This window comes from Sphaerodactylus townsendi, linkage group LG02, assembly GCF_021028975.2.
Source record: "Sphaerodactylus townsendi isolate TG3544 linkage group LG02, MPM_Stown_v2.3, whole genome shotgun sequence".
In the NCBI taxonomy this organism is placed as follows: Eukaryota; Metazoa; Chordata; class Lepidosauria; order Squamata; family Sphaerodactylidae; genus Sphaerodactylus; species Sphaerodactylus townsendi.
Genome location: NC_059426.1, coordinates 51,164,908 through 51,190,566, shown reverse-complemented (window position 1 = coordinate 51,190,566; position 25,659 = coordinate 51,164,908). Strand labels below are relative to the sequence as shown.

At 39.2% G+C, this 25,659-nt stretch overlaps 1 protein-coding gene across 12 annotated transcripts in view; it reads left to right on the top strand.

Moving 5' to 3' along the window:
• The window catches only part of R3HDM1 (R3H domain containing 1), a 111,870-nt gene that overhangs the window by 22,446 nt on the left and 63,765 nt on the right, over positions 1-25,659 (top strand). For 8 of the 12 annotated variants that reach the window (XM_048483250.1, XM_048483247.1, XM_048483249.1 and 5 more), the window contains exons 2-3: positions 15,717-15,922; positions 17,689-17,900. In XM_048483250.1, the coding sequence (XP_048339207.1) occupies positions 17,730-17,900 (171 nt within the window). In that variant the 5' untranslated portion in view covers positions 15,717-15,922; positions 17,689-17,729. Of the gene's footprint in view, positions 1-2,682; positions 2,947-13,591; positions 13,708-15,716; positions 15,923-16,044; positions 16,154-16,765; positions 16,860-17,688; positions 17,901-25,659 lie in introns of those variants that run through there. The other 4 variants (XM_048483239.1, XM_048483241.1, XM_048483242.1 and 1 more) reach the window with 4 other exon arrangements.

The following is a 25,659-nucleotide window of genomic DNA, read 5'->3' as shown; positions in this document are numbered from 1 at the left end:
CATTTAGGATTTTTTAAAAAGCACACCAAGGACTTTCTAGAACTGCTTTTATTTTTCTGTTCCTGTTGCATTTTTGTGGGAAGTCAAGTGCTGTGATGACATGTGAAGGAAAAACCACAGATCAGATGGCTGCTCCACCAATTTAGCTTTCCTCCACTTGTACAGCATTCTTGCTTAGGATTGCCTTCCTTGACTGCCTTTTTACTTCTATTTTGTGGTGGGGGAGGATTTATTGGGTTTCAGAAAGCGTAAGTTTTACTTTCCTCTCCCCCCACACCCCTCCCCCTTTCCTCGCCAGGCCCCAGTGTAATAATAGTGTAAGTATTTCAGGGAGATTATTAGCATTAAACCTAAAATCTAGTTTTGGGTAAGAAGTGTAGGTAACCCTGTTAAGCACTGTTAAACCCCACTGATTTTCATGGGAAGAACTAAAGCGTGATCCTTCACCTGGGAGTAAGCTTAGTTGCTGGCAATGGGGCTTGCTTCTCAGTAAACCCTCTAGGGTCGTGATTCACCTGTTCGAAGTGTTGCATGGTTGCTTCACCAAGCTTACTCCCGAGTAATGCGCACCTTGGAGCCAACCGTTTTTTCTAAACTAAAACCTCAGTATTCAGGTTAAATTGCTGGGCTGGCACTTTGTGATAAGTAAGTAGGTTTTGGGTTGCAATTTGGGCACTCGGTCTCAAAAAGGTTCACTATCACTGCTCTATAGAATCCAAGACAAAGTGGTTTGGATTTGAAACTATGTGTGAAAGAGAGCACATTAGGATTAAGGTATCATGTGTATGTGTGAAAGAGCACATTAATTTACTGAAAATCCACTTTACCTCATACACCTACTGGTGACAGCGGACCTGATGTAGTGAACATGACAGGAGGGTGTGGGTAGTGAGGTGGTGCGCAAGTATAAGCTTGAGGGCTTGTTATTGGTAGAAAGGTGTAAAATTGCAAGAGAAAGGCCTGGAACGAAGTTGTGACACCCACCCTCTGGTGGATATATTGGATTAAGATCCAAATAAAATAAAATCCACTCTTAGGAATGGATTTTCATGAGGGAGCAGTTTGCATAGAGCCAGTGCCTCTTGTCACTAGATAAACTGCAGGGCTGCTGGGTTGCCTCTTTTGAAGATTCAGACTCTATTTGATCTAAGCGGTTGTACTTCTGGTATTTTTTCCCCATATGTGCAGCTTTTTGTGGAATAAGGTTTTTGTCAAAGCAGCCTCTTTGGAGAGAATACTACAGATTTACTGAGTATATATGTATCTTAGGGACTCCTTCCTAGGGAAAGGAAACCTTTGTGTTGACAACCTGTACAATAGGTTGAGCAGGACTCTTTGGGCTGTTTTTTTCCTGTTTTCCTGTTTTCAGGAACATGGCTGACCCATCTATACAACTAGCAAAGCACGATTGTGTGGCAATGAAAAATCTTGTGATCACAAGTTCTGCTCCAGGTCTCTTGCACGTCTTGAAGAATGCTGAGGGTACACCTCTGTTTTTAGCTGGTGCAACTGCTTGAGGTAGTAAAATGTCTTAGACTGGCTCTGATTAAGAGTATGCCCAAGGTGGATATTCATATGTGATCAAGGTGTCTGTCATAGGTAACTACATCAAAAATACCAAACCGCTATATATTTGGTCATTGCTAATAAAATCTCATAGGTTTATTGTTGCAGCATTAATCAATTACATTGGCTAATTGCTAGTGTCTCATGACCAGCAACAGTATATTGTGCTCTTGCAAAAACACTGGAAAAACAATAGATGGCATGCCAAATAATGGCATGCATTTGGGTGCTGTGTGGTTTCTGGGCTGTATGGCCGTGTTCTAGCAGCATTCTCTCCTGACGTTTCGCCTGCATCTGTGGCTGGCATCTTCAGAGGATCCTCTGAAGATGCCAGCCACAGATGCAGGCGAAACGTCAGGAGAGAATGCTGCTAGAACACGGCCATACAGCCCGGAAACCACACAGCACCCAAGTGATTCCGGCCGTGAAAGCCTTCGACAATACAATGGCATGCATTATTATTTTGATATTGCCCAGCAGCAAATAAATAAAATGCTGCTTCTGTCTCCCACTTCACTCCTTTGGCTTTAAGGCCAGGAGAAAAAAAAAAACACAGGTTGCTTTTTAATAGCCCCACATCCCCATGTCAGGTGGGGATAACAGACTGCTTTTGGAACACTCTGTATTTCTGGTGGTCAAAATTCAGTGTTAATCAGTATGTGGAGTTTTTTCTCCAGACTCTTCTCTTGCAGCTATGATGTGATGTTTCTCTGGAATAAAAACATGACATATCAAAACACGAGCAGTTTCCTTACTAAGTTAAATACAAAAAGAGGTACTGCTTTCTATAAGCTTCCCATCAGTCACCGGTATAAATTGGGTCTTTGTAAATACATGGCATTCGTCTAAAGTGGCAATATCTGATATTTCTCTGTATGTCACTTGAATGGGTGAGTAAAAGTACAATAGTATTCTCGTGAGCATGAATTGGTGGACTTTTGGGGTTTCATTCAGTCATTTTGGGGGAGGGGCAGCTTGTGGGGGAGTGTTCTGCTTAGTGTATTTGACTCAGAATCTCTGCAGCCTTTTCACAGTATACTCAGAGTTTCACAAGGTGTTTGCATTGCTTGCTGCTGAATTGCTAATGAAGAGCTCAATGTAGCTGCTGATGCATTTCAGTTTTTTCTCTGTGGTGACTGGTTAAGGTGTTGCTGACATCATAACATACAGCTGTTGATTTTCTATTATGGCTGAGGCTTCAGCAAGTGCCTTAATGGACTATTTTAGCTGCTACCTGCCAAATGTCTGAGTAATCAGTGGGTTCATGTGTGTGTGATCGCCATTCTTCTTTGAGCCCTGTAGAATCTTGAAGTAGTGATACTATGGAAGCAATACGATCAATAACTTTATTCAGTGAAGCTCAATGTCAACATGATGCAGGTATGTTCTTGTGTGTCTTGTTCATCATAGAGAAAGCTTTCCTCTATTTTACATGAGTTCATGATATGGGGGACAAAAATGCTTGTAGAAATATGTGTGGCTTCCTTTTTCTTGAATTGTGGTCTGCTGAAATTTGTAGATTATCCAATCAATTACTGTTAATATATTGATACATTTTTAAATTAATGTTCTGTTTTTCTTGGGTGTGGGCAAAGCTGATTGCTGTAGATGAAAAAGTAATCAGATGTGAAGGCTTATTCACTGTTGAAGCTAAAAAATTCTGTTCTATGACTGAACAGATCTTATCATGCTGTGGAAATTATAAAGAGATTAAATTTGCAGTAATTGAACTGTTGTGATCATGCAACAAAATCTGTCCAGCTGACAAAATGATTTTCTTGGGAATTGGCTATTTTTCATTTCTTGGAGATTAAATATGTGCATTTTTTCTCTCTTAACTAGTAAAATTTTTGACCTCTAAAGATCAAAGTAATACTGTAGAATGTAGCATGGGAGAAGCAAAAACTAAAGCAATGGAAAAATGTGGGTAATGATTTGATCCTTCTCAACTCATTAAAATTATTAATGATCCCTAAATGTATGGTCTTCAAATCTACTAAATAACCAACATGATGCAGATCTAAACTTTTAAAATCCTGTAGATTATATTCAAGGGCACAATGTTTCTATTCTATAATTAATAAAAATTCTCCATATGGTACATTTTATGTAGACCAAGATTCATTACAGTTTTTGCATGCTTCAGTCGTCTTGGACATAAACGATGATTTCTGTTTTGTGCCCCAGTAACTAAACTGGATCCAGTAGCTGTTGGCCAGAAACAGATTAAAAGCTTTATGTTAAAATTAGTCATGGCCACACCAAAGGTGTATGAGAAATTGTATCTCTTTAGAATAATCTCTTTGAAGTATACCCACATTTTTGTGCTGTTGTCAAAATAAAACTAAAGTGAGGTTCCCAACATCCTCAGAAAAAAAATATTACTAGCATTTGATTTGTGGAAATGTTGCTTATAAAGCATTTTGAATGTTTTCATTTTTCTCACTGAATCTGATGTTGTGGTTATTCATAAAATGGTAAATGTTGACTTAAAAATCAAAGCCAATGTTAGCTGATGTAATGATGTGATAAATTTTTCTGTACCAAGTCATAAAATTGCACAGGAGTGTAATCCTGTGCACTTTGTCTCAAGTACTCACTGCTGAAATCTTAAATGATTCTAACATTTTGCTAGGAAATTATCCTTTCAGCTTTATAGGGTATGTATGCCTTTAGGGCTTTATGAATACCTACATTAAGTGCATTTTAATATATGAGGATAAAATTAATAAAATGAATATAAACCAGAAAATAAATTATGTGAATAATTACAGCACTATCCTTAACATCCAGAAGTATCTATACATAGTTCCAGGTGGGTTATGAAAGAATGGTTAAATGTGACATGAACAGCTATAGATATGGAAAGCCATTGATTTTTGAAGTGTGACAGCTGCTAAAACTACTATACTTCTGTTATTCATCTTAAATTTGGTCTGACAGGAACAACAGACCATCTACCTGACTGTCTTTGGATAGCTGTCTTTGTTAATAAACAACTTGATTTAAAATTATTGTTTTATATAAATTTGATTATTATGTAGAAAGACACTTTATATTTTCACAGCAAACAACAAACTGGAGAAAAGCTTGCATTCTCATTTTAACTTGTAAAAGTAGATTTAGGTTAGTTTTTAGAAATGAGCAGTGTTAGTAATACCTTCAGGGAGTTGTTGGAAGCAATCCTAAGCATAGCTACTCAGATGTTAGTCCAGTGTAATTCAGTGGGGCTTACTCCCAGAAAAGTGTTGTTAGGACTGCAACTATAGAATTTTCTTTTCTGATAAGAGTTTTTAGAAGATGGCTTTATAGACATCTGTAAGGATTCAGTCTCATGAATCAGTGCTGCTGCTAATTATAATTTTTTTAAAGCATGTTATTCTGTAGATTTAGGAATTAAATTTAGGAATTTAGATTTAGGAATTAAAATGATAGTGTGTAAAAATATGTTAATGATCCATTACATGCTTTTTGTTTGAAACACCATTTGAATTTACATCATTGGAGATTCTTAGCATAAATATTGTCTAGTCTGAAAGAGGCAGCCTGTATATGCTGATGAACATTACCAAAAAAAAAGAGCACAGGGCTGAGATTCTTAAGAGAGTGGTTGCCCATGATTTAGGAATTTTGTATGTGATCCTTGTGTTGGCAAATGAGACTTTGTGTAAACAGTAGGATGGGATAAGTTAGAATAAAGTGAGAAGACAGTATAATTGAGGTGAGAGTACTGAATTTGGAACACCTGGGTTCAAATACCCATGGAGGTCTTTAGGTGACTTGGAGAGAAGCTGCTTTTTTTCAGCAAAAGCTACTTCACAGGATGTTGTGAGGCTCAAACTGGGAAAATCTGTGGCATGTAATTTCCAAGCTCCTTATGGGAGAGGTGTAAATATGGTCAAAATACAAGTCATGGTGTTTGGGTTAGTAGTGGAAGATTATTGCTGCCTGTATTCTGTATGGTTGAGCCAAAGTGCAATTCTCTGACTGAGCAAATCTTTAAAAAAAATGATTCTGAAGTCTGACTTGAGAGATAGAATGTTGGTGAGAGGCATATTAACCAACAGGTAATGCACCCCAGGGGTGTGTGTTCGGTCCTTAGCATTTTAGGTGAACTAAAGAAATATCATGTATTTGGCCAGTACTGGTGATGATGAAGAGAAGCTGTCGAGGAAACATAGGCAGGCAAGATATTAGGGACTGCATAGACAGGAAGAGATGTTGCTAAGTTGATGTCATTTCATTCACTAGATGGTAAAAAATGGTATGTGGGTCACTATGGGTTGACTGACTGCTCAAGAATAGGTCAAATCTAGGACTGTGTGTCAGTCAGAGTGTTGGAGTAAAAGTGGAAAGACACAGGTTCAGACTTCTATTTGTCCAGAAAGTTCACTGGGCAATCTGGAGTCAGACACGTTTTCTCAGACTACAGAGTTGATGTTAGGATAGAATGGAGGAAGAGAGGATCGTGTCCACTTCCCTGGACTCCTTGGATGAAAGGTGATAGTGAAATGTGGAAGAAAATCCATGTCTAGCAATCCATGGGAAACATGCAGCTGAAAACCTCAATTAATCCCTGCTTCTTGGAGCATATTTACCAAGCATCCTTTCATTGTTATGAGGAAAAGGCTGTGATTCTGTCTGTACTGTAATATATGAAACAGTCTTTGTATTCGACATTTCAAAAACACGTTGTATACCTCAGGGCTGACAGCTGTGTAAGAACTACAGGTAAAAATATTATGAAATTGAGCACTAACCTAGATTAAAACAAAACATAACTTTTTATTCATTTTTTTTGTCTCCAGGGTTAGATGAAAGATTTATGCTACCATAATGTTATGTGTTTCTATGGGGTATTTTTTTAAATATAGAAAACCTTATTTCCTGCTAAAATGGCGCTCTTCTAAATCTGCATCTGGGGAACCTTGGTTAGTCCCATTTCATTGAAGCATGTTTACCATATTTCTGATCATTCTGTCTTGTGTTCCCTCTGAAGTCTTAATATATAGAAGTATATATATATATTAAAAACAAACCCACTGTGCTGTGGTGTAACTTGCTGTCTTTTTGTGGATGTCGAATGATCTGCATTTTTAATTAAGGCCATCCGGAAAAGCCATTATGAGTTGTCTGTGAGAAAGAAGAGAGAAATGACACAAAGACAAGAGAATTATGTTAAAAGTATAAAGGTTCAGCTTTGATTTATGTAGAAGAAGGTATTTATAGTGCAATGGATAGCTTTTTAGCATTTTTCTGTTCCCATTTCCATGGTTACTGCTTTAGCTATGGTGTGACATGGGAGGGTAATATGCAGTCTCACTTTAGGATCTAATTAGTGAACAGATTGATTGGTAGATCTTTAAGGAATGTTAAAACCAAAGTATATTCAAAATTAAAGCAATTTTTTTCTGTTACAATTAACTGGTTATATAGTTTGCTTTAGAGGTCATGTGTCAAGTCTACATGTACGTGATAGCAGAAATGTACTCTCTGTGGTTAAGCATTCAAACAGGTAGCATAAGTGTACTTTCTGTGGTTAAGAGTCCAAACAGTAAGAACTGCATTGTTATTTTAAATTAGGTGTGCCATCTGAACAATGTAAGTTTGGTTTCTGGTGCACATGGGTATAAAAGAGCCAAATAATATGGAAGTCTTATATCTTCCCAACTTCCATTTTGTTAAGTAATCAACTACACCTGCAAAAAAAAAGGACTAGTGGCCCAAGCTGTCAGGGGCGGGGGGTGACTAGGCCCAAGACATTGGATTTGTTCTCCCAGGGGTACTTACCTCAGCAGAGGGGCAAACATGCCAGCGGGAGAATGCCATGGCCTTCCAGAATGCCTGGATATGGCATTAAATGCTGCATCAGTGCAGTTGGGATGTACTGGTGACATGCCCGGGGGTGTAGTTGATGTTAGTTAGTTTCCACAATGGCCTTGCAGCCAGTTAAACTGCACGCGGGGGGGTGGGGGGTGGGGGCTTGCCTCCCCATGTCACTAGAAAGAGCTCTGGAGGTAGTGGGGCAGCAAGGCAACAGCACCATCCTCCAGCCACCTGGGGCTCTGGATTGGGCTGTAAGAAACTTGGAACGGCAAAGATTGCATGTTTGTTACAGTAATGACTTAACTTGCCGCATGTCTTCCACACTGAGAATCCTGTAAAAAAGACAGGATGACAAGTTATTTGGTTTCTTATCCTTTGTTTCCCCCACCCCTTCTGTACAAGGCCTGTTAGCATCATGAGAGCAGCCCTCAGAATGACTCCCTCCCCCCCCCCCCGACTATGCAATAACATTAAAGAAGCAGTTTGTGGAATCAAGGTAGCAGAACTTGGTTTCTGTGGTGTATTTTGCTGTCCTGGATAGTGATGAAGTAGGAATACAAGGAATTGTACATTAGAAAGTGTGAATCAAGTGATGAAAGCCAGAAGTCTTTGGACCTTGACTCATACTGGCCAAGTACAATTGGGCAGAGTTTCAGCTGTGACTCTTTGGGAGGGGAGGTGGTTGTTTTTCTAAAAGTAAAAAGACACTTTAGAAAATGAAGAATAGCTTTCAGTAGCCTTCTAGTGCTCTTTACTCTGATGAAGGCCAGGGACTTATTGGAGGAAGCAAGTGTTGTTTTCTGTCCAATGTGTCTAGCCTTTTTGGTGGTACTGGTGTACTGTATTTAGTTTCTAATACATTTTAGAACAGCAGTAACAACAGTCTGGCATTTTTCTTGGCATTATGACTCATCAGTGCTTCTATAGCTTTGAAAGATAATTTCTTTCAATATTTTAGTAAGTCGATGTTTTAGAATGATCAAACTGGAAATAATGTGACATTTAAAGAGATGGACAGTGATTTAACCTCTTTCGAATTATGCGGGGTTTAGACTAAAATGACCCACAATTTGTGGCTTTTTATGTGGATATAAAGATTGAAGTTAATTATTGTTTTAAAACAGCTTAAGTGGTTTAGGGCTTTCAGAATGATAGGGGCCCCCAACCTGAATATTTGAAGGTCTTGAGAGAATTTAACTTAAGTTGATTGTGGTCCATAACCAGTCTTTACCTGCGTACTCTTGTGTGCTGCTCTGACTTGAGACTTCCGAGTCTCTGAATGTGCCTGATCTGTCTCAGCATGTGCTCACAGAGACAAATAGACATCAGCAAAATGTCACTGAGCTTATTTGAACTGAGGGAGCTACTCAGACTGAGACATTTCTTGAACACTAAAAAAAAGCAACTTGTTTTCATTTGAGTAAATGTGATTGGAGTCAATCTGTAAAAATAAATTATAGGTCTCCAAAAACTTGAAGATCAGACAAAAATAAAATGTTATAGAATTATTAATGGATGTTAATAATTATGTAACATCATTTTGTATGATGAAACATTTGGAATTTTGAAGAGTACATCTGAAGCAGCTTAGGTGGAGACTCCAGAAAAATCCATTACATTTTAGAGTAAGTGGTATATTTTGAAAGATACAAGTCCTCAGCTGTGACTAATTTACCATGCTTGTTCTGGTTACTCTTTGAATACTGAAGGAACTTTCTTTTCTGCTGAATTTTTTTGTTCTGTATCACTCTATTCCATGTCAACAGTTATTTCAGTAACAAAGGATAACAGAGAAGCGATGCATCTCTTACTAGCAAAGTTTTTTCATACAGTGCTTTTCATAAACTGCCTTAGTGCATTGGCTCAGTGCATCTGTAAAATATTTTTCTGTCTGTGATATAAGTGATATTTATTTACAGTGCTCTGAAATAAAATATTCTGTAAGAAAGACTGCGGTAATTGTGTTTGTGTACTCACATTTATACATAGTTTCTCAGACATAAGTCCTGCTAAGATCAGCAGAACATTCCTTAGTAAGTGTGTATAGGATTGTAAACTAGTTAGTAAACGGGAAAGGTGGCCTGACATACCTGAACTGGGTAGATATGTTGATCGTTAATAATTATGGGGATTCTGACTTCCTAAATCTTGAGAGCAAAAGGCATGGATCTCTATGGTTTTGGATGCTGAAGAGTTTTACTGCCCTCTGCTGGTTTTTGTACCTACAGTCTTTTTGCTTTTCCTATTGTGGCCATTGAACTGTTTGCATTAATCCTGCTTAGGTCAACATTGCACCCCAGAGCCATCCTATAATATATCCAGCTTTAGGTTTTGTCATGTACTTTGAAACCACACATCCACTTGAGTATGTTTCAGTTGATTCCACAGTCTAAGTGTATAATTATCAGAATCTGGCTCTGACCTGTTTCCAACCATGTATTCATAGAATCCTAATTTTTCCCATGTGCCATTCCATTCTGCAGAAAGGGGAAGGAAAGGGGTTCAATTGCTCTTTCTGGGTTTCCCACAAGCACAGGTCCATTGATGGAGCAGAGTTATAAAATACTAGGGGGGAAAAATCCAGAAAACTCCTGGGGGGGATAACTTTTGCCTTCCATTAGTGGAGAGGACTAAAAAAAATCATATGGTTTTCTTCTTTCCTTGGAATGAGTAATGGTAAAAAAATATGTATGATAATGTAGCATAGGGCACAGCTCTCTCTCTCAAGGGTATATTTGTAATTTTTATTACAGAAAGATTGGACACTTCAACATATTCATAGAATTTAAAAGTTTAACTGTACAGTGTCAAGATTACAAATGTTGTTAAAATTGAAAAATAAGTTTTGGGTTAAAAGGTGAGTTAAGTGTGGCATATACTTCTCTTTTTCTCCAAATTTCTGGTTTTTTCCTAAAGTTTTTTTTTTGTCTAGAGCTTCAACATTTCTTGTACCTTCATATGTCTAGGCAGAAGAGAGGCAATTTCACCTCCTTCTCTCTCCTTTTCTAAAGCCCCCATGTGAATGTTTTTCCCCGTATGTTCAATGGTCCAGGAGTAAGAAGGGGCTTATAGGAAAAGAAATCATGCAAGTTCTTTCTGTGTGTGTAATTGAAACAGGCCACTACTGCTAAGTAAATTTTGTGAAGTGGCTGCCTCCAAAGCTGAGATTTAGTATATATCTATACATGGCATAAAATGTGGCGTAACAGAGCAAACCATTCCAGAGGTAAAAATTCTGAATGTTCCTTCGCTGGTTAGCAAAATAATCAGTGCCAACATATGAGAATTATGTCAGAAAGGTAGATACTATTCCAACCTTTTCCCTGCTCTGTTAGTTTTCTATTTTGTAGTTAGTTTTCTAACATAGAAGAACATTAGAAAGTGTGATCTCCCCCACAGTGTAACATGGAACAAACTTGTTTACCTCATTTCAAATTAATCAGTTTTGTTTCACACCACTTCATAGTATTGGGGAACACTGTAGTACAGCGGTGGGCAATTATTTTTTCCATGGGGCCGCATAAGAAACAGAAAATATTGTGGAGGGCCGGGGACTTTTGAAATCCCCGCAGAAGCCAGGAGCCAAGGCAACCGGCTTCTGCGGGGCTTTCAAAGACGCCTCGCTCCCCAACACAGCAGGGGGGTCAGTCATGGTCATCCGGCGGGCCGGATGTGGCCCGCGGGCCTTATAATGCCCAGGTGTGCTGTAGTATGAATTACCTTGATCTTGAGCACCAGTGAAACATCCTTACACTTAATCATCTTTTCTAGCTCATGGCTGCCCTCCCCATTCTCAGTCACCCCCTGATTTCTTGGTTGACGTCTCCCTTCTGGTTGATGATGGAGGCAAGGAATAGAAAAGCTTGGACAATTTCAGTTTTTCATTGACAACTTTACAGTTGTGTAATACTTCAGTTATTATTTTTGTCTTCCCAGTGCTCAACTGTAATCTTGCTTTGGCATTTTCTGCTTTAACCTTCATCAGGAGTCATTTCAAATCTTCACTATTTCCTGCCCATAATTTGTTGTCACTGTCAACAGTCCTTCTGCCAATTTTCATTTCCCTCATCTAATTCATTTTTCCTAATTCATATGTTTTGCATGCAGATTGAAGAGAGAGATAAATACATCCTTATCTGACCCCTGTGTCAATTGGGAACCATTATTTTTCCATATTTTGGCTAGACAGTAGCCTCTTATCCAGAGTATAGGTTGCACATCAAAATAATCACACACACGGGGCATGCCCATTTCTTTTACAACCAACCATTAACTTTTCATGATCCATGCAGTCAAAAGCTTTTGTTTTATTTTCTGAATTTGCTGGAATATTCTTAATTTTGATGGGCTCAATTTCTGTGGCCTGAAATAACGCTTTTGATATCCCATCTACTAGTGATTTCAGTTTTCCAGTAGCGCTGTTTAAATGCATTATCTTAATTGACCTTGTATGATTTTTATTCCTCTAAAATGAAAACTTGAAGGCAATTTTGCCAAGGAATGTAGCCAGTGTACAATTGGATCAACCTCATTATCCCTCTAAATTCCAGCCAAGTCAGCTTCCTCTTCCCTGTTTTGTACTTACAGTGTTGCTAAACTGTATAATGGCAAGTTGTTCCATAGCACAAAACATAAAGAGTCAGTGCAACAGGACAAGGTAATGCATCAGTTAATGATGCAATTGATGTGAGTTCCTTGAGCTCCTTGTAGGTATGATTGGGAGACTGTTTCCATTACTTGTTGAGGAAGCATTTCCTGACATGCATAATGATAACTCTTCACTAGGCCAGTGGAAGTAGCTCAAAAGTAGCTTCATCAGACTGCATTGTAACAGAAAATGGGTAAGAGGAGGAAAAAAAGATGTACCAGGATTACTTTATCATACCCCGAAATATTTTTTTCTTCTCCCTCTCATTTTTCTGTCTTGCAGGTGTCTACATGGTTGGGGGATTAGGGCATGTTTCTATGGAAATTTCTGTGACAGGTATGCCACTTCATCAGAAATAATGAAGTTCAGTGTTACCCAGTCTTTACTTGCATCCATAGAAAAGAACTTTAGGTGTTTAATGGCCCCTTCCAAATACCCCCCCCCCCCAATCCGCTTGTGGGAGTGGTATGCAGCCACGCCGGCGGATTCACCCTGCCTGGGGACCTTGCCCTGATGGAGGGGTGATTCCACCAGTGTGCAGCTGCTGTGGCCCTCTCTGGTGCTGGGATGCAGCAATGAATGCCATGCCAGGACCCTTGCCACCACTGGTAGTGTAGCAAGGGCAGACCAGGGGGTGTTGCCAGGGGAGGAATCAATGTTAGTCGGTGCCCTCCCAGCCCTTGCCAGCTTTACTCCAGCCACTTAGATCTCAGATTTAAGCTGCCTCAAAAGGTGGCATAAATCCATTCAGCCCAATGGGCGCTTCTCAGCAGAGGGAAGACTTTTTTACTGTTCAAGCCTCTCCATGCCACTGGGAAGCCTCCGTGGGAGTGGTGGGGCGGTGCCATATTGGCGCCGTGGCCCGCCACCCCAGTTTGGATGGGGCTGATAATCTTGCTGGATTATCCTATTTTAAATTGAGGATGATTATTCCAGTTACTTAATTGTTGAGAGGGCCATTTCAGTGATAGACCATTTTAACTTCTTTAGTCTTTTGTTGTACTGTTTAAAAATTCTTGCCCATTGGCACCATCATGTCACTTTACATTGGCCAGGAACCACCAGGAAATATGGAATTGTCATATGTTAATATGATGATGTTAATAAAATGATGAAGCTGATGATTTGGCCTGCTTTCCACAGCAAATGCCCAGGGTAACAGTACACTTTAGTAAGACAATGCACTCTAGTTAGTATTCATTAAGCCTGTTTTAGGTCACAGACCGTTCTGCAATGTGATGTTGCACAAAACGTGGCACTTTAACATCACTTCAAGTGATGTTGCACAAAACCTGGCAACACTGTATGTTATATTAGGGTTGGTATCAGTGGTGGGATTCAAATAATTTAACAACTGGTTGTTTACAAGCACCATTTTAACAACCTGCTGAAGTGGTACAAACCTGCTGAATCCCACCACTGGTTGGTATCTTTAAGCAGCAGAGAAATATAAAATTGACCTGTGTGACTTAGAAGTCTATGCATCTGTGGCAAAATAAAACAAGTATGTATATTTTTATCTAGGATAATATGATCAGCAGCTGTAACAGGCCTATGGGAGAGAATCCTATTGTAAATACTACCTTGTGTGAAGGTCCCCACTTATAACTCTGAACTTGTATATCAAGAACACTTTTCAACAATGACTAATTTTTCAAAACCTTTCTGTAAGTATTAGCAGAGGCTTGCATTTTCTTTTACATTGTCAGTCTCTATTTCAGGTCAATAATTTCTCATGTTAGCATGTGTTACATATAACAGAATTTCCCAACCATGAATGACCAGTGTTTCTTGATCTATGAAGAACTGTGTAACTAAGGAGAAGATGGTAGGGAGAGACTGGCGTAATGGTAGAGCATTTGCTTTTCATGCAGGAAGTCCCAGGTTCAACCCCTGTCATTTCCAGGCAAAAGGATCAAATTGTATTTACAGAAGCCTTCTACATAGAGAGGTGCTGTCAGTCTGAATATTGATGTAGATAGAGCAGTGGTTTGCCTCTGTGTATAGCTGTTTCATATATTCATGTAAGATTATTCTTGATGCAGTCTTGGACAGCTAGATTTTTTCCTGTTTGCCATTTTGACTGTTTTTAGTACCAGTGATGGAAAATTGTGGATTGGGTGGGATGTAGCTTTCTTTAATTTCCCTCATTGAAAGTTGCCTTTTTCTTAGTCTCTCTCCCTCCTCCCTTCCTCCTTTTACAGTATCTCATACACCTGAGTAAATAGAATTTTTTTAGCAAGCTAACTGATGTAATGTTGGTATTTGCAGCCTTATTAAATATTTCATAGGCTGATGATCAAATATGAATATTTTTAGTTCTGTACAACAGTTAAAGCTCCAGTAACAGTGGACCATGCCTGCTAAGGTTTTTGGAGGCAAAGGAATGATCTCAAGGGATACACTGTGGATTGGTTTACATTGTTACTTATGCACCAGGTTTAGAGGGTTCCTGTGTGTTGGAGATGTCATCAGTGTGGGACTTGCTCCATGGGACTCCATAAGGTTTAGTCTTATCCCCCATACTATTTAATTTCTTTATAAAACCTTTAGAAGAAATAATTCAATGTTTTGGTCATTATGCACTATATCACAGGTGTCAAACTCGTGGCCCTTCAGATGTTACGGACTTCAGTTCCCATCATCCCCTGCCATCATCCCCATGCTGGCAGGGGATGATGGGAACTGTAGTCCGTAACATCTGGAGGGCCGCGAGTTTGACACCTGTGATCTAAATCCTCTGCTGATGCAGGAAAGGTTTTGCACCAATGTCTGACTGCTGTAGTGAAGTGGCTAAGAATGAACAAGTTGAAACTGAAGTCTCACCAATAGACGTAATATTGGTGGATAAGGCTGAGATCTTAAAGGACCTTTGTGCTCACTTCTTTTGATGGTGATCAGCTGACGCTTGTTGACTCAGTTAAGAGCCTGGGTACTTAACCAAGCAGTATTGCTGGAAAATCAAGTTAAAACAGCTTCAAAATATGCTTGCTTCTATGTTCATTTGGGCCAGAAGATGTCTCCCAACCTTGACTTGTCTAGTCTGGCTGTGTGGATCCATGCCACAGTAACCTCAAGTTAGACTACTGTAATGCATGTCTGCCTTAAAGTCAACTACAACTCAGGTTTTGGGAGTCACTCAGCTAACATATTGTGTCTTTGGGAAAAAATATCTATCTAAATGTTAATTTAAAACACTTTGTACTGTTATTGCTCTGAGCCCTGGTTCTGTCATTTTTATTGTCTAGAGAGGTTATATTTGTAGTCTTCCTCTTGAGGACATTTTTGAATGAGGGGGAGATGAAGAAAGATATTACCAATTTGTAAATCCTTGCTGAAAGTCAGTTGCTTTAGATTTTAGTAAACTGTGCATATCCTTACAGAAGGGAATATTTTCAAGAATGAAATATTGAAGGATTATTCTCTGTATTCATTGTTTCCTGCATCCTAACAACTTATAGCTGAATATCCTTCAAATTCACGCAGTCCAGTTTTGTTACATACAACTGGTTTTAATAGATATGTATTAATCAAATTCCACTTGCTAAACTGTCCTTTTAAATTGCTCGTGAAAACTTGTGTTGACAAATATAGAACTGGGAAAGAGTGGGAATGATGGGCTTAGTATTGTTTAACATCTTAGATTTTTCTAAATACTTTTAAATACTTTTTTTAGGTGTCTAAAAGGGATGATATTGTTGATGCCAGACAGTATAACACAGTCCAGGAGTCTCCAGTGGTGATAAGGACATGGGACTCCTGCCAGATTCCAGATGGTTCATCACAACTAACATCTTGGTTGACAACTGTGAAAAAGAACCTTGGATTATTTTATTTTATTTTTGTGGAAGACCGCAGTTGTGGATCTACAGGATACATCAGGCAAGTAATCTGGAGCATTTATCTGTTTTTTACATGCTGCTTGAAGAAGAGCTGAAATCTTTCACTTAGATGTGCAGAACTGACACTTCAACTCTGAGCCCCAGGATTCACATTTGTAGCACTACATCATGAGCATCAAGAAATTATTACACTGGGAGGGAAAAGACTCAAAACCTTACGGCGTACAGCTCAGGCCTGCTCTAACCAGCATAAGTTTTGCCTAGGAATTGAGTAAGAATTACTTTTCCTTGTTTTAACAGTAGCTGTGCCTTCAGCCAATTTTTATGTTTCCCCTTTCAGAGTTTATGTAGGGCCAGTTTAACTTCAGTAATCCACAGTGATAGTCGAGTTTAAAACAAGGGCTTACATCACCTTTTCAACTGAGATAATGGAATCCCATCTGTCCTTCCTCTCATTCCATTAAGTGTAGCTGCATTTTGTCAGAGCAAATACTTGTAACAGAATGATGGCTTAACAAGCCTTGGTTTAAGAGTGAATGGGGTCAGTGTTTACTATAGCTTAAGGCTTATGCGCTGAGGGCACAGGGGTTTTTTTAAGAACTTGCTTTGGAGAAAGGAAGGGAGTGAATTGATGTGCTTGCAGCTGACTCTTGATACTTCAGCTATAGTTAAGAGATCAGGACTATTCAACAATTCAGATATAATGGGAAACCACTGATAGTTTAAATTAACTACCATTTGAGGATCATCTGAACAGCTCTCAACTATCACTGGGGTGGCTTTCTTAAACCAGCTTTTTGGAGCCAAAAGGATCTGAAGGTTTCTTAATTTTTTTAATTAACCACTGCTGTTCTTATTTATCACTTCTCTCACTTAGTGGGTTGCAGAAATGCCTGACAGGACCTGTTCAGACTTGAACCTGCTCTTGAAATGCAGCACATCTCACTAGGAGTCTCCTATCCACACTCATTTTAAAGGTGGGGAATGTTGGTGTGCTTCATCCTAGTGGAATGTGAGGCATTTTGATGCAGTCAGGACCCTCCTCTTGTGTTGCCACAGCCAATCAGGCCATGTTTTTGCATCTTGCTTCAAATCTAATGCAGGTGGCAGCAGCATCATGCATGAGTGTAGGGCATGTTTTCACAAGTGGAGCCCTGTGGAGCCCATTGATAGCTAGAGCTGCCATGGTGCAAGGTGAGTTCCAAGAATAGAAGGCAGAATTTGGCTTACCTGAATTCATACTACACAGTTTCCAAAGTATTACTGTCCTGTGGAGCCCCAGAAGGTAACATTATAGGGATGATGTCCTACCTGCTGGAGGCAAGCTAGCCATACTCTACTACACATATGATTTGTAGCACAGGTCAGATTTCCTGAGATGTCTGAATGCCACATATAACATCCTTTTGAAGACTTATATAGACTAGTCTCCTATCTAGACCTGGGCTACTTTCTTTTTAGTTGTTCTAAATTATTTGTCTAATTTTTATATACTGTGTTCTTGGCACAAATAAATATTACAGTTGTTTAATGAGCATGGTGTTTGTCAATTGACATGTTAGAATTTTGATCAAGAAAAATGCCCAGTTTTTACTTTTAAGCAAGGTTAGTGTAAGTCAGGTTTTCAACCTTTGTTTTGATTCCTGTATAAGTACTATAATCTGTGCTCATTCATGATGCAAGTGAAATTCATGGTGGAAAATCTTCCCAAAGCGATTTTTAACTTATTATAATTTAAACAGGATATAATCATTTCTTAAAAGAGCAGCTTAAATATGTGATATCTTTTTTCCTCTTCCTCTAAAGGCTCCCTATTTCCTGTAGATTTTTTAAAGTAACCTTTTCTAATGAGGATGACTGATACTGTTACTGTAAAGGAGGAAGGTGATACAATGAAAGGTTCAGAGTCAGATGTGAAAGACAATACTTCATTGGAGCACTTCATTAAATCAGAAAGTCATGAGCAAATTCAAGTGGGGACAGATGAAAGGTTTACTGACAACAAAAATGATGTACAGGTAAGAGATTTATTTTTATATATTTACTCTAGTACACATGAATTGTAGAATTTTTTTTAAAAAGTATTGGCTACTCTTGAGGCTTGAAGGATTTTTACTTTTTGAACTGATTCTTAATACATCTAGTATTTCTCTTTCCTCACTTTCCCTTACTGTGTTCTTTTCTTGTTGCTGATGTTTTTGGTAGTATTCAATAGATCAGAAGGTAAGTTGTCCTTTTATTTTTGTAACAGAAGAAGGGGAACATTTTTAGTAGCTCTGAGTTTTCTGTTGCTCTAGAACATAGCATTGTCAACAACTGAAAATTTCACAAATGACCAGGAAACAAATTATGCTCTTTCATCTGTTACTTAATTCTTGCTGGATAACTTGTGAAATTATCCAGATTTCCAGACAAAAGTGACTTTTTGAAAAAGAAATGTCAGTCATATACTTCATTTCTGTTTGGCATGCATACTTTGTTAACCTCAGAAAATTAACTGTGACTCATCAACTTTGTCTGACGGAAGACATTTGTTGCACAGAGCTGCATCTGATACATTTTGTTCCTTGTCCATATCAGTTCTCATCACATCCTGCAGTATCAAGTGTGCTTTCTTACTTCATTTATTGTCTTAATTCCTGTTTTGTTTTGCAGGCAATATTTTGCAGTTAGGAGCAAGACATGTCTTGAATTCGCTAACCTTAGAAATATATATTTGTTGATTTTTGAGCTTAGTACTAAAATGATGAACAATGAATCCATCTATTATATCTACTAGTTCTCTTTTTTCTACAAGGAACTTGGGATGGTGTACTTAGTTTTCCCCTTTTCCATTTATTCCTGCGAGGACCCTGTAAAGTAAGAATGAAAGGAGTGAGTGGTCCAAGATCACATAGCAAGTTTCATGACTCAGTGGGGATTGTAGAATCTGATTCTCTTCAGTCCTAGTCTCAAACTTTTTAAAAAATATTATACTGCACTGACTGTTATAATACCCTTCTCCCTCTCCCTCTCTACCGGCTTCAGCATGCTACTTGTCCTCAGAGCCTTTAACAAAATCGGGATTCACCTTTTAATTACTTTCCACCTTGAAATAAGGAGCTATCACTTCTGTCTTCAATTCAAAAATAGATAATCAGGTTCTTTATTGAAGTGCTAGAAGGAAAGCAACTTGATTGTGGTCATGTCACAAACTGTTCCCTTAGCGGAATTCATATTGCCAGTTCTGGGAATGTTTGTATAGGAGCAATACAAGGAGCAGTATCTGAAAGGACATAATTAAGACAAACATGGGTATAAGAAAGATGTGCATGTGAATTAAAAATTGATTAGGGAATACAAGTGTGGGCTCTTGAAATCATTGCGGGAGGGAATTCCATCTTCTCCCTCACTTTCTCATTGTGCCTTGAATGGCTCCCAAGGCTCCACTTCAGTCACCAGCAACCATGCAGGAGGTGGGTGCATTCCTGGTGCTTGCGCAGAGAACATTTTTTTAAAATTTGGGGGTAATTTAACCTCACCATTTTAAAAATCAGTTTCAGATTTTTCTGCAAACCCCAGTGGTGTCCCCAGCTTGTGAGAAAATCTGTTTATTATTAGCGTGGTCCTGATCTGTGGATTTAGATATCCACAGTCTGGGGCCATGCTAGATATATAGATAGCAAAAGGGGTTGGTGAAACTTGTGGGGGGGAACCTCTTTACAGTCTGGCATGATTCCAGACCGTACTACACACCTTGGAGCCTGGCCTAAGTAGCTGCAGTGTCTGGGAAACTGGTGTCCGCTCTGTCTGGGCCTGTGTCGTCTATCAGCTTTTCTGTAGTCTATTGACTGTAACCACAAAGAAGTTTTGAATTTCAAAATATACTATTGATGGACCAGAAATCATATGAGCATAAGAAAGAAGCATTTATGTTTTGAAAGTTTTAATTCTTTGAGAGCTGCTGTTCTGATGCTTGTCCTACTTAGTATTGTGCTGCATAAATATTTTAGATTTTTAAAATTATCTCTTTGCTTTTGTTTTTAGGCTGTTGTTGCAGACTTTGATTGGTTAATTGTTTCTTGTCACAGCTTCTGATTATTAGGCACTGTTTGTTCTAGCGCACTTTGAATTCTGTGTTTGGTTTGAATTCTGTGGTTACTTTTTACAGAAGGAGAGGATAAAAATTGGCGCCTCTGTGATTTACCAGTGATGTGAGATGCAGTTTTCTTTGTTTTAAAAAGAATTAATCAAATACAGTTTAAAGTGGTTCTGCTTTACAAACACCACATGGGAGCAGACATGTTAGCAGCATGGAGAGAGTTAATCTGTTACTCTCACGAGCATGTAGTGACAGTGTAAAGATTGCTTCGTAGTTAATCAAATTGGTTTGACAAACTACTTCATGTTTCTGACACCATGCAAAAATAGTTGCCCTGCAGAAAAGCAGACTTGGGAATTAGACTTTAGTTTGTTATGTTCTGCACTTGTCACTATGTAATCTGAATGTTTTATTTTTTTACTTAACAATGTTTTTACCCTGCATTTCTGCCCTTCTAAGGGCTGCCAAGGTCCTCATTAAAGTAAAAACATAAAAAGCACATTATTAAAACAGTTAAACCCAGATCTAAAATACATACAGAAGCAAAAAACAATAATTAAAACAACCATTAAAACATTGGGTAGGAAGGGGAAATTACTGAGAGAACACCAAACCAAACAAAAAAGTCTTAACCCACTGGGGAGGATGACAACAGAAGAGGCAGTGGTAGCACAAAAGTACTGCTTCTTTGCTTCCATCACCCCCATGGAGTACAATCTAAAATGAGCTTTCACCCATGGCTTATCAGATTTGTCTCAAGCCATTTTCCACTATTGCTCTAGCTGTCTCTCTTGTTTCATTGGCTGCAGCCTTGAAGTTAACTCTCTGGGTTCTAACACTGAAAGGATGTACCTAAAAACAGTTGTATCAACTGCTTGAGTCATTTCCTCATTCCAGAAGTCAGCCAGGACACTGGCAGAAGCACTAGCCATATCAACAGGAAAATTCCCTAGAGCAGTGGTTCCTAACCTGGAGTATGTGCACCCCTAGGGTATGTGCTAGAGTGTTCGGGGTCATGCCAAAAAAATTACATAATAGTTTTTTTGTAATATGGGGGTTCAATTTTAGCAAAATTGGTTACCAAGGGCTATGTGAGTGAAAAAAAGGTTGGGACCACTGTCCTAGAACCATCAGAAAGTCATTCAGATCCTTTTGGCTCCAGGTGTGGGTCATGTTAATATGTACCCCACCTCTGCAGAGTCTTGGTATCCCTGTAAGTCTAAACCTGAGCAAGTAATGATCTGTCCTTGACAAAGGAGCCACCCATGATTCTTCCTCCCACCCAGAACAAAATGCCAGATCAAGAATGTGACATGCCCAATGTGTAGTTATTACCCTAAGATAAGCCCGTTGGTGTCATGGAGACCATGGAATCTGAGCTGCACCTGACAAGACAGCCTTGGAGTGAATGTTAAGATCCCTCAAGACAACCAACTTAGGAGACCTCAGCACCATTCCCCAAACCACCTCTGTTGGGGGTGGGGTTGGCAGTACACTAGCAGAATTCTAATCCTGTCTCTCATTTGCTACACAGCCTCAAAATTAAAAGTGTTCAGGTCAGTGGTGTAGTGCCCAGGGTGCATCTTGCACTGGGAGCATGCGGGGGCGGTGCGGGGGCGTGGCAGGGGTGCAGGGCACACATGTGCTCCAGGCGCAGTTCTCCCTTGCTATGGCTTTGATCCAGGTTATCTATGATTCCCCAGTCTCATTTGTGAGCATACTACATATTCTAGTTTTTAAAAAGTGCTTTATAAGCAAGTCTCATTTTAGCTGAAGGTAAGCTGAAAATAGCAACCCAATGGCATAACGCCAATGGGGTGGGGAGGGGGCGTGACGCTCCAGATGGAGCCGTGACGGGTGTGTGGCTGGGCCGTGGAGGGGGCGTGGTAGGGTGTTCTAGGCTGGGGCGGGTGGCGCAGCAGCAGGGGCGCAGAGCATGCGCATGCCTCGGGCGTTGTTTCCCCTTGCTCTGCCCCTGCAGCAACCTGCACCCGGTTTTCAGACAAACTGAAAGGTTTACCTATCTGGTAGTAAACAGTATATACCGTGCAAATTGGAAATGCAAGTCCTTCTCCCCTTTGCTACCCATTTTAAGTACAAATCTTGCTATTGATTCTCTTGTCAGCTGCATCAGGCATGGAGGTAAGTATACTGCACGTGAGGTTCTCTTGAATAGATAGTTGTTTTTGTTGTAACTGTTTCATCAATGTCAGGAAATGAAGGAATGATTCATATTTATTTAGAGCAACTCCATTTAGCTAGACTAATGATCATTCAACCACTGTATCTTGCCTCCAGCAGTGAAATGCTAAGAGAGTATCACAAGATGTTAGTCCTTAAAAAATTGAAGGATTTTATGTAAATCTTTGTTTATTGTTAACATTTCACCGGAAAATAAACTGCCAAAATTAGGAAGCACCAATCTCCAAACGTTCTATTTCAGCATCAGATGTCATTCTTTGACTCGTATTGCATGGTGACCCAGCATCACAGTGAATCACTGTGCATTTTTCAAATGACTGGAGTATTAGATTGCAGAATTTGAAATTAGTTTGTCACCAGCTTGAAAATATTCCGGGATACTTTGCTGACAGTAAAATGTCTTTTGCTTAAAGGATTCAACAACTTATTCCTATACTTCAGTGTCATTAAATGTTTTCTGCATAACGCTTTCATGGTAATAGACAAGCTTTTATGTCTTATACTGCAATATGATCTTTAAACTTCCTTGTGTATGTGCTGCATTTGGCAAGACACATTATCTGCTGCTCCTTATTTCGGATGGCAGTCCTTTTTGAACAGCTGTCACATCAATGTTACATCTACATTCCAAAAAGCTGTTACAGTGCTAGGTAGGAAAAGGCAAAAAAGCCACCATGAAGCCTGCACAAAATATTCAGTGAGCATAAGCTACATCACCTTGAATAACTCAGTAACAATTCATACCTAGAAATCCCTGCTGTTTGTTGTTCATGCAGTTGTGAGGAACTCTAGAGCTCAATGAGTTTGCAAAATCACTGTTATACAACAATAGCATGCTTACTTCAGAGTATATAGTCTTGATTCAACTGAAGACATTTAAGTAACACTGGGGCTTACACATCAGGATAGCATTGTAAGGAAGGAGGCATCCTACTTTAACATTAATTTCTCTCAATAAGCCTGGTATTAACAGCAGCAAAGATGATGTACACTGTTGTTTAAATGGTCTGAGGTTTTATAGATGTTTGAAGTAGGATTTTTCTGAGGGGGCATTGTTCAAAAGGAAGTGTATGGTTAGCAACTATCTTTGGAAATTCACACCAAGTAGAATTTCAGTAATACAGTGAACCTTATTAGTCAGCTGCTGTAATAGCGTTAAATGTATCCTGTATGACTAAGTGTTCTGTGGAGCAAAGCAGGGTGCAAATTAAGTAAATAAAGAATTACTATAGTTGAATATGGAGAGTGGGCAGGTGGAAAAAGAAATGGAAATAGGGAAATATGAGGATATGGGGCCCCGGAGTGGACCGCTGTCCGGGCCACCCCCACCCCCTGAGAGGGGGTGGTTCCTGGATTGGGGCCCAGCCAGCTTAAAAGCAACAACTCCTGGATTTCCTGAATTTTTGGAAGCACATGGGGTTAAATGGGATAAGATTTTTGTACCAGCTGATTCCAAGGATTTTTCAGTATATGAGCTGTATATGCAAAGGTCATACATAGTGTGCATTGTCGAAAGATGCCATTGTCAAAAGAAAGATGCATGAAATCCTTGGTTTTTGAAGATGCTCTGTTTTGAGAGAAATCATTCATGCTGTTCTTTAGGGAATCTTTTTTTGAGGATCCGTATCTTCTACTCTAGCTGCTGGTGGTCCTAGAAGATCTCCCTTCAGGAGTCAGGTGTTACTAAATGTCTTCAGGATGGCAGCCGTAAGCTGTCCTGACAGTGTGACCAGGAATCAGGTCCAAGCTCAAGTGGGAAGTAATAAATATTGTGTATCCAGAGATTTGAGACCAGAATGAAAAGTGACAGGCCTAGTGAAACAAAACAAAGATTGTACTGAATTGGAATGAGTTGGAATAATGAGTTGGAATAATTGGACATTGATTCAGGAGTATCAGCACTACCAGTTTTCATACAGGGCAATTTCCTCACAAATTGCTACAATTCTTGTCAATACTAGTACCTGATTTTCCCCATGGAGCAGTGTACACTTTTGAATATAAGAAAGAAGGGGTGATAAGAGTAAGCAGAGGATTATGAAAAAAGAGAAAAGGGAAAATACCAATCTTTTTATCTGTTGGGAGTCACTGGAAATAGCTCAGTTCTGTTGGTGCTTAGTCATGGCCCTCAGTTTAGGGTTTGGAGGTCTGAGGAAGGGTACTCAGGAAAGGTCAAATGGGAGCCGCACTTCTAGTCAGTAAGCTCAAAGAGAGAGTGAGGCTAGGTCTGAGGTACATATCAGAATTCAAAGTACACAGGCAATCAAGATCACAGACACATGATCAGTGTACAGGAAGGCATACAAACACCGCCCAGAGCCCCTAGAGGATGGGGCGGTATAAAAGTTTAAAAAATAAATAAATAAATAAAAATAAATATGTGGTAAGAGAATTAAATTATGAGAACAATAGGAAATAAAAAAAGTTTACGTACTTCATTTATATCCCACCTTTCTCAATGAGACTCAACATGGATTACAAAGTGGAAACCATTTGGTCACACACCTTAAGACATTCAATAAATAGTGCATTAGGACTAGTGTTGCCAAACTGGAAAACAACACAAACAAAGCCCATCTAAGACATGATGTTTCATAATACAGAAACTGGGTTATAAAGATAGACTGCATTAGACTGTAGTGCTGTTCCTTTGTGAATGCAACTTCCTGACCTATTCTATACTGTGGTTCTCATCCTGTTATAAAAATGCCCCCCATAGTGAACGTTTCTGTTCTGCCCATCCTGCAAAATGATGGAAGCGTGGGAGCTTTCATCTCTTCAGGCAAGCTGTTCTACAACGTGAGAGCCATTTCAAGGAATGGGCCTGGGCCATCCTGATGTTCAAATGTTTAATATCATTTTTTAATCTTCATCTTAAAGAAAACCAGCCAAACGTTCTCACATCATTAGTTTAGCTTGATTGCTACTGAATCTTTGTTTTTTCCCTCGGGATTTGCAAGACGAGGGTAGTATTTGAACCCTGTGCTCATGATTGACCAGTTGACATTGACTACTACGTTATGCCGTAGTTTCTCTGTGATCTGAGCTGTTACTTTAGGATGCATTTTTAATGGATTTATTCTTTGTTAAATGTGTGAAACTTTTTTCTAAGTTGGAGGAAACTGTTTTCTGTGTCCCTTCTAGGGCTGTATGCCTGTCTCCGTCCATTGATACTCAAAGTGAATTATGGAGACTATTGGGTTAGAATTGGACTCTCTGCTGACAAGAATATAACTATACTGGAGGTTTTCAAAAACTTAACTTGGCTATCTGGCATAGTTTTCTTTGCTTCATAATTATTCTTAAACTTTCAAATAGATCATGTTTTATAGTGGGCCAACTGGCTGTCCAAAATCTGCTTCAAACATGAGAGCCTTCTATATTTTTCTCTGATGATTAGCAGGATTGTGGAATTGTTTAGGCATGCCAAAGGAAAAGAATTGCCAAATCAGTTCATGGACTGTCTGCTATTCTGTCAGCATTCAGTCTGTTTC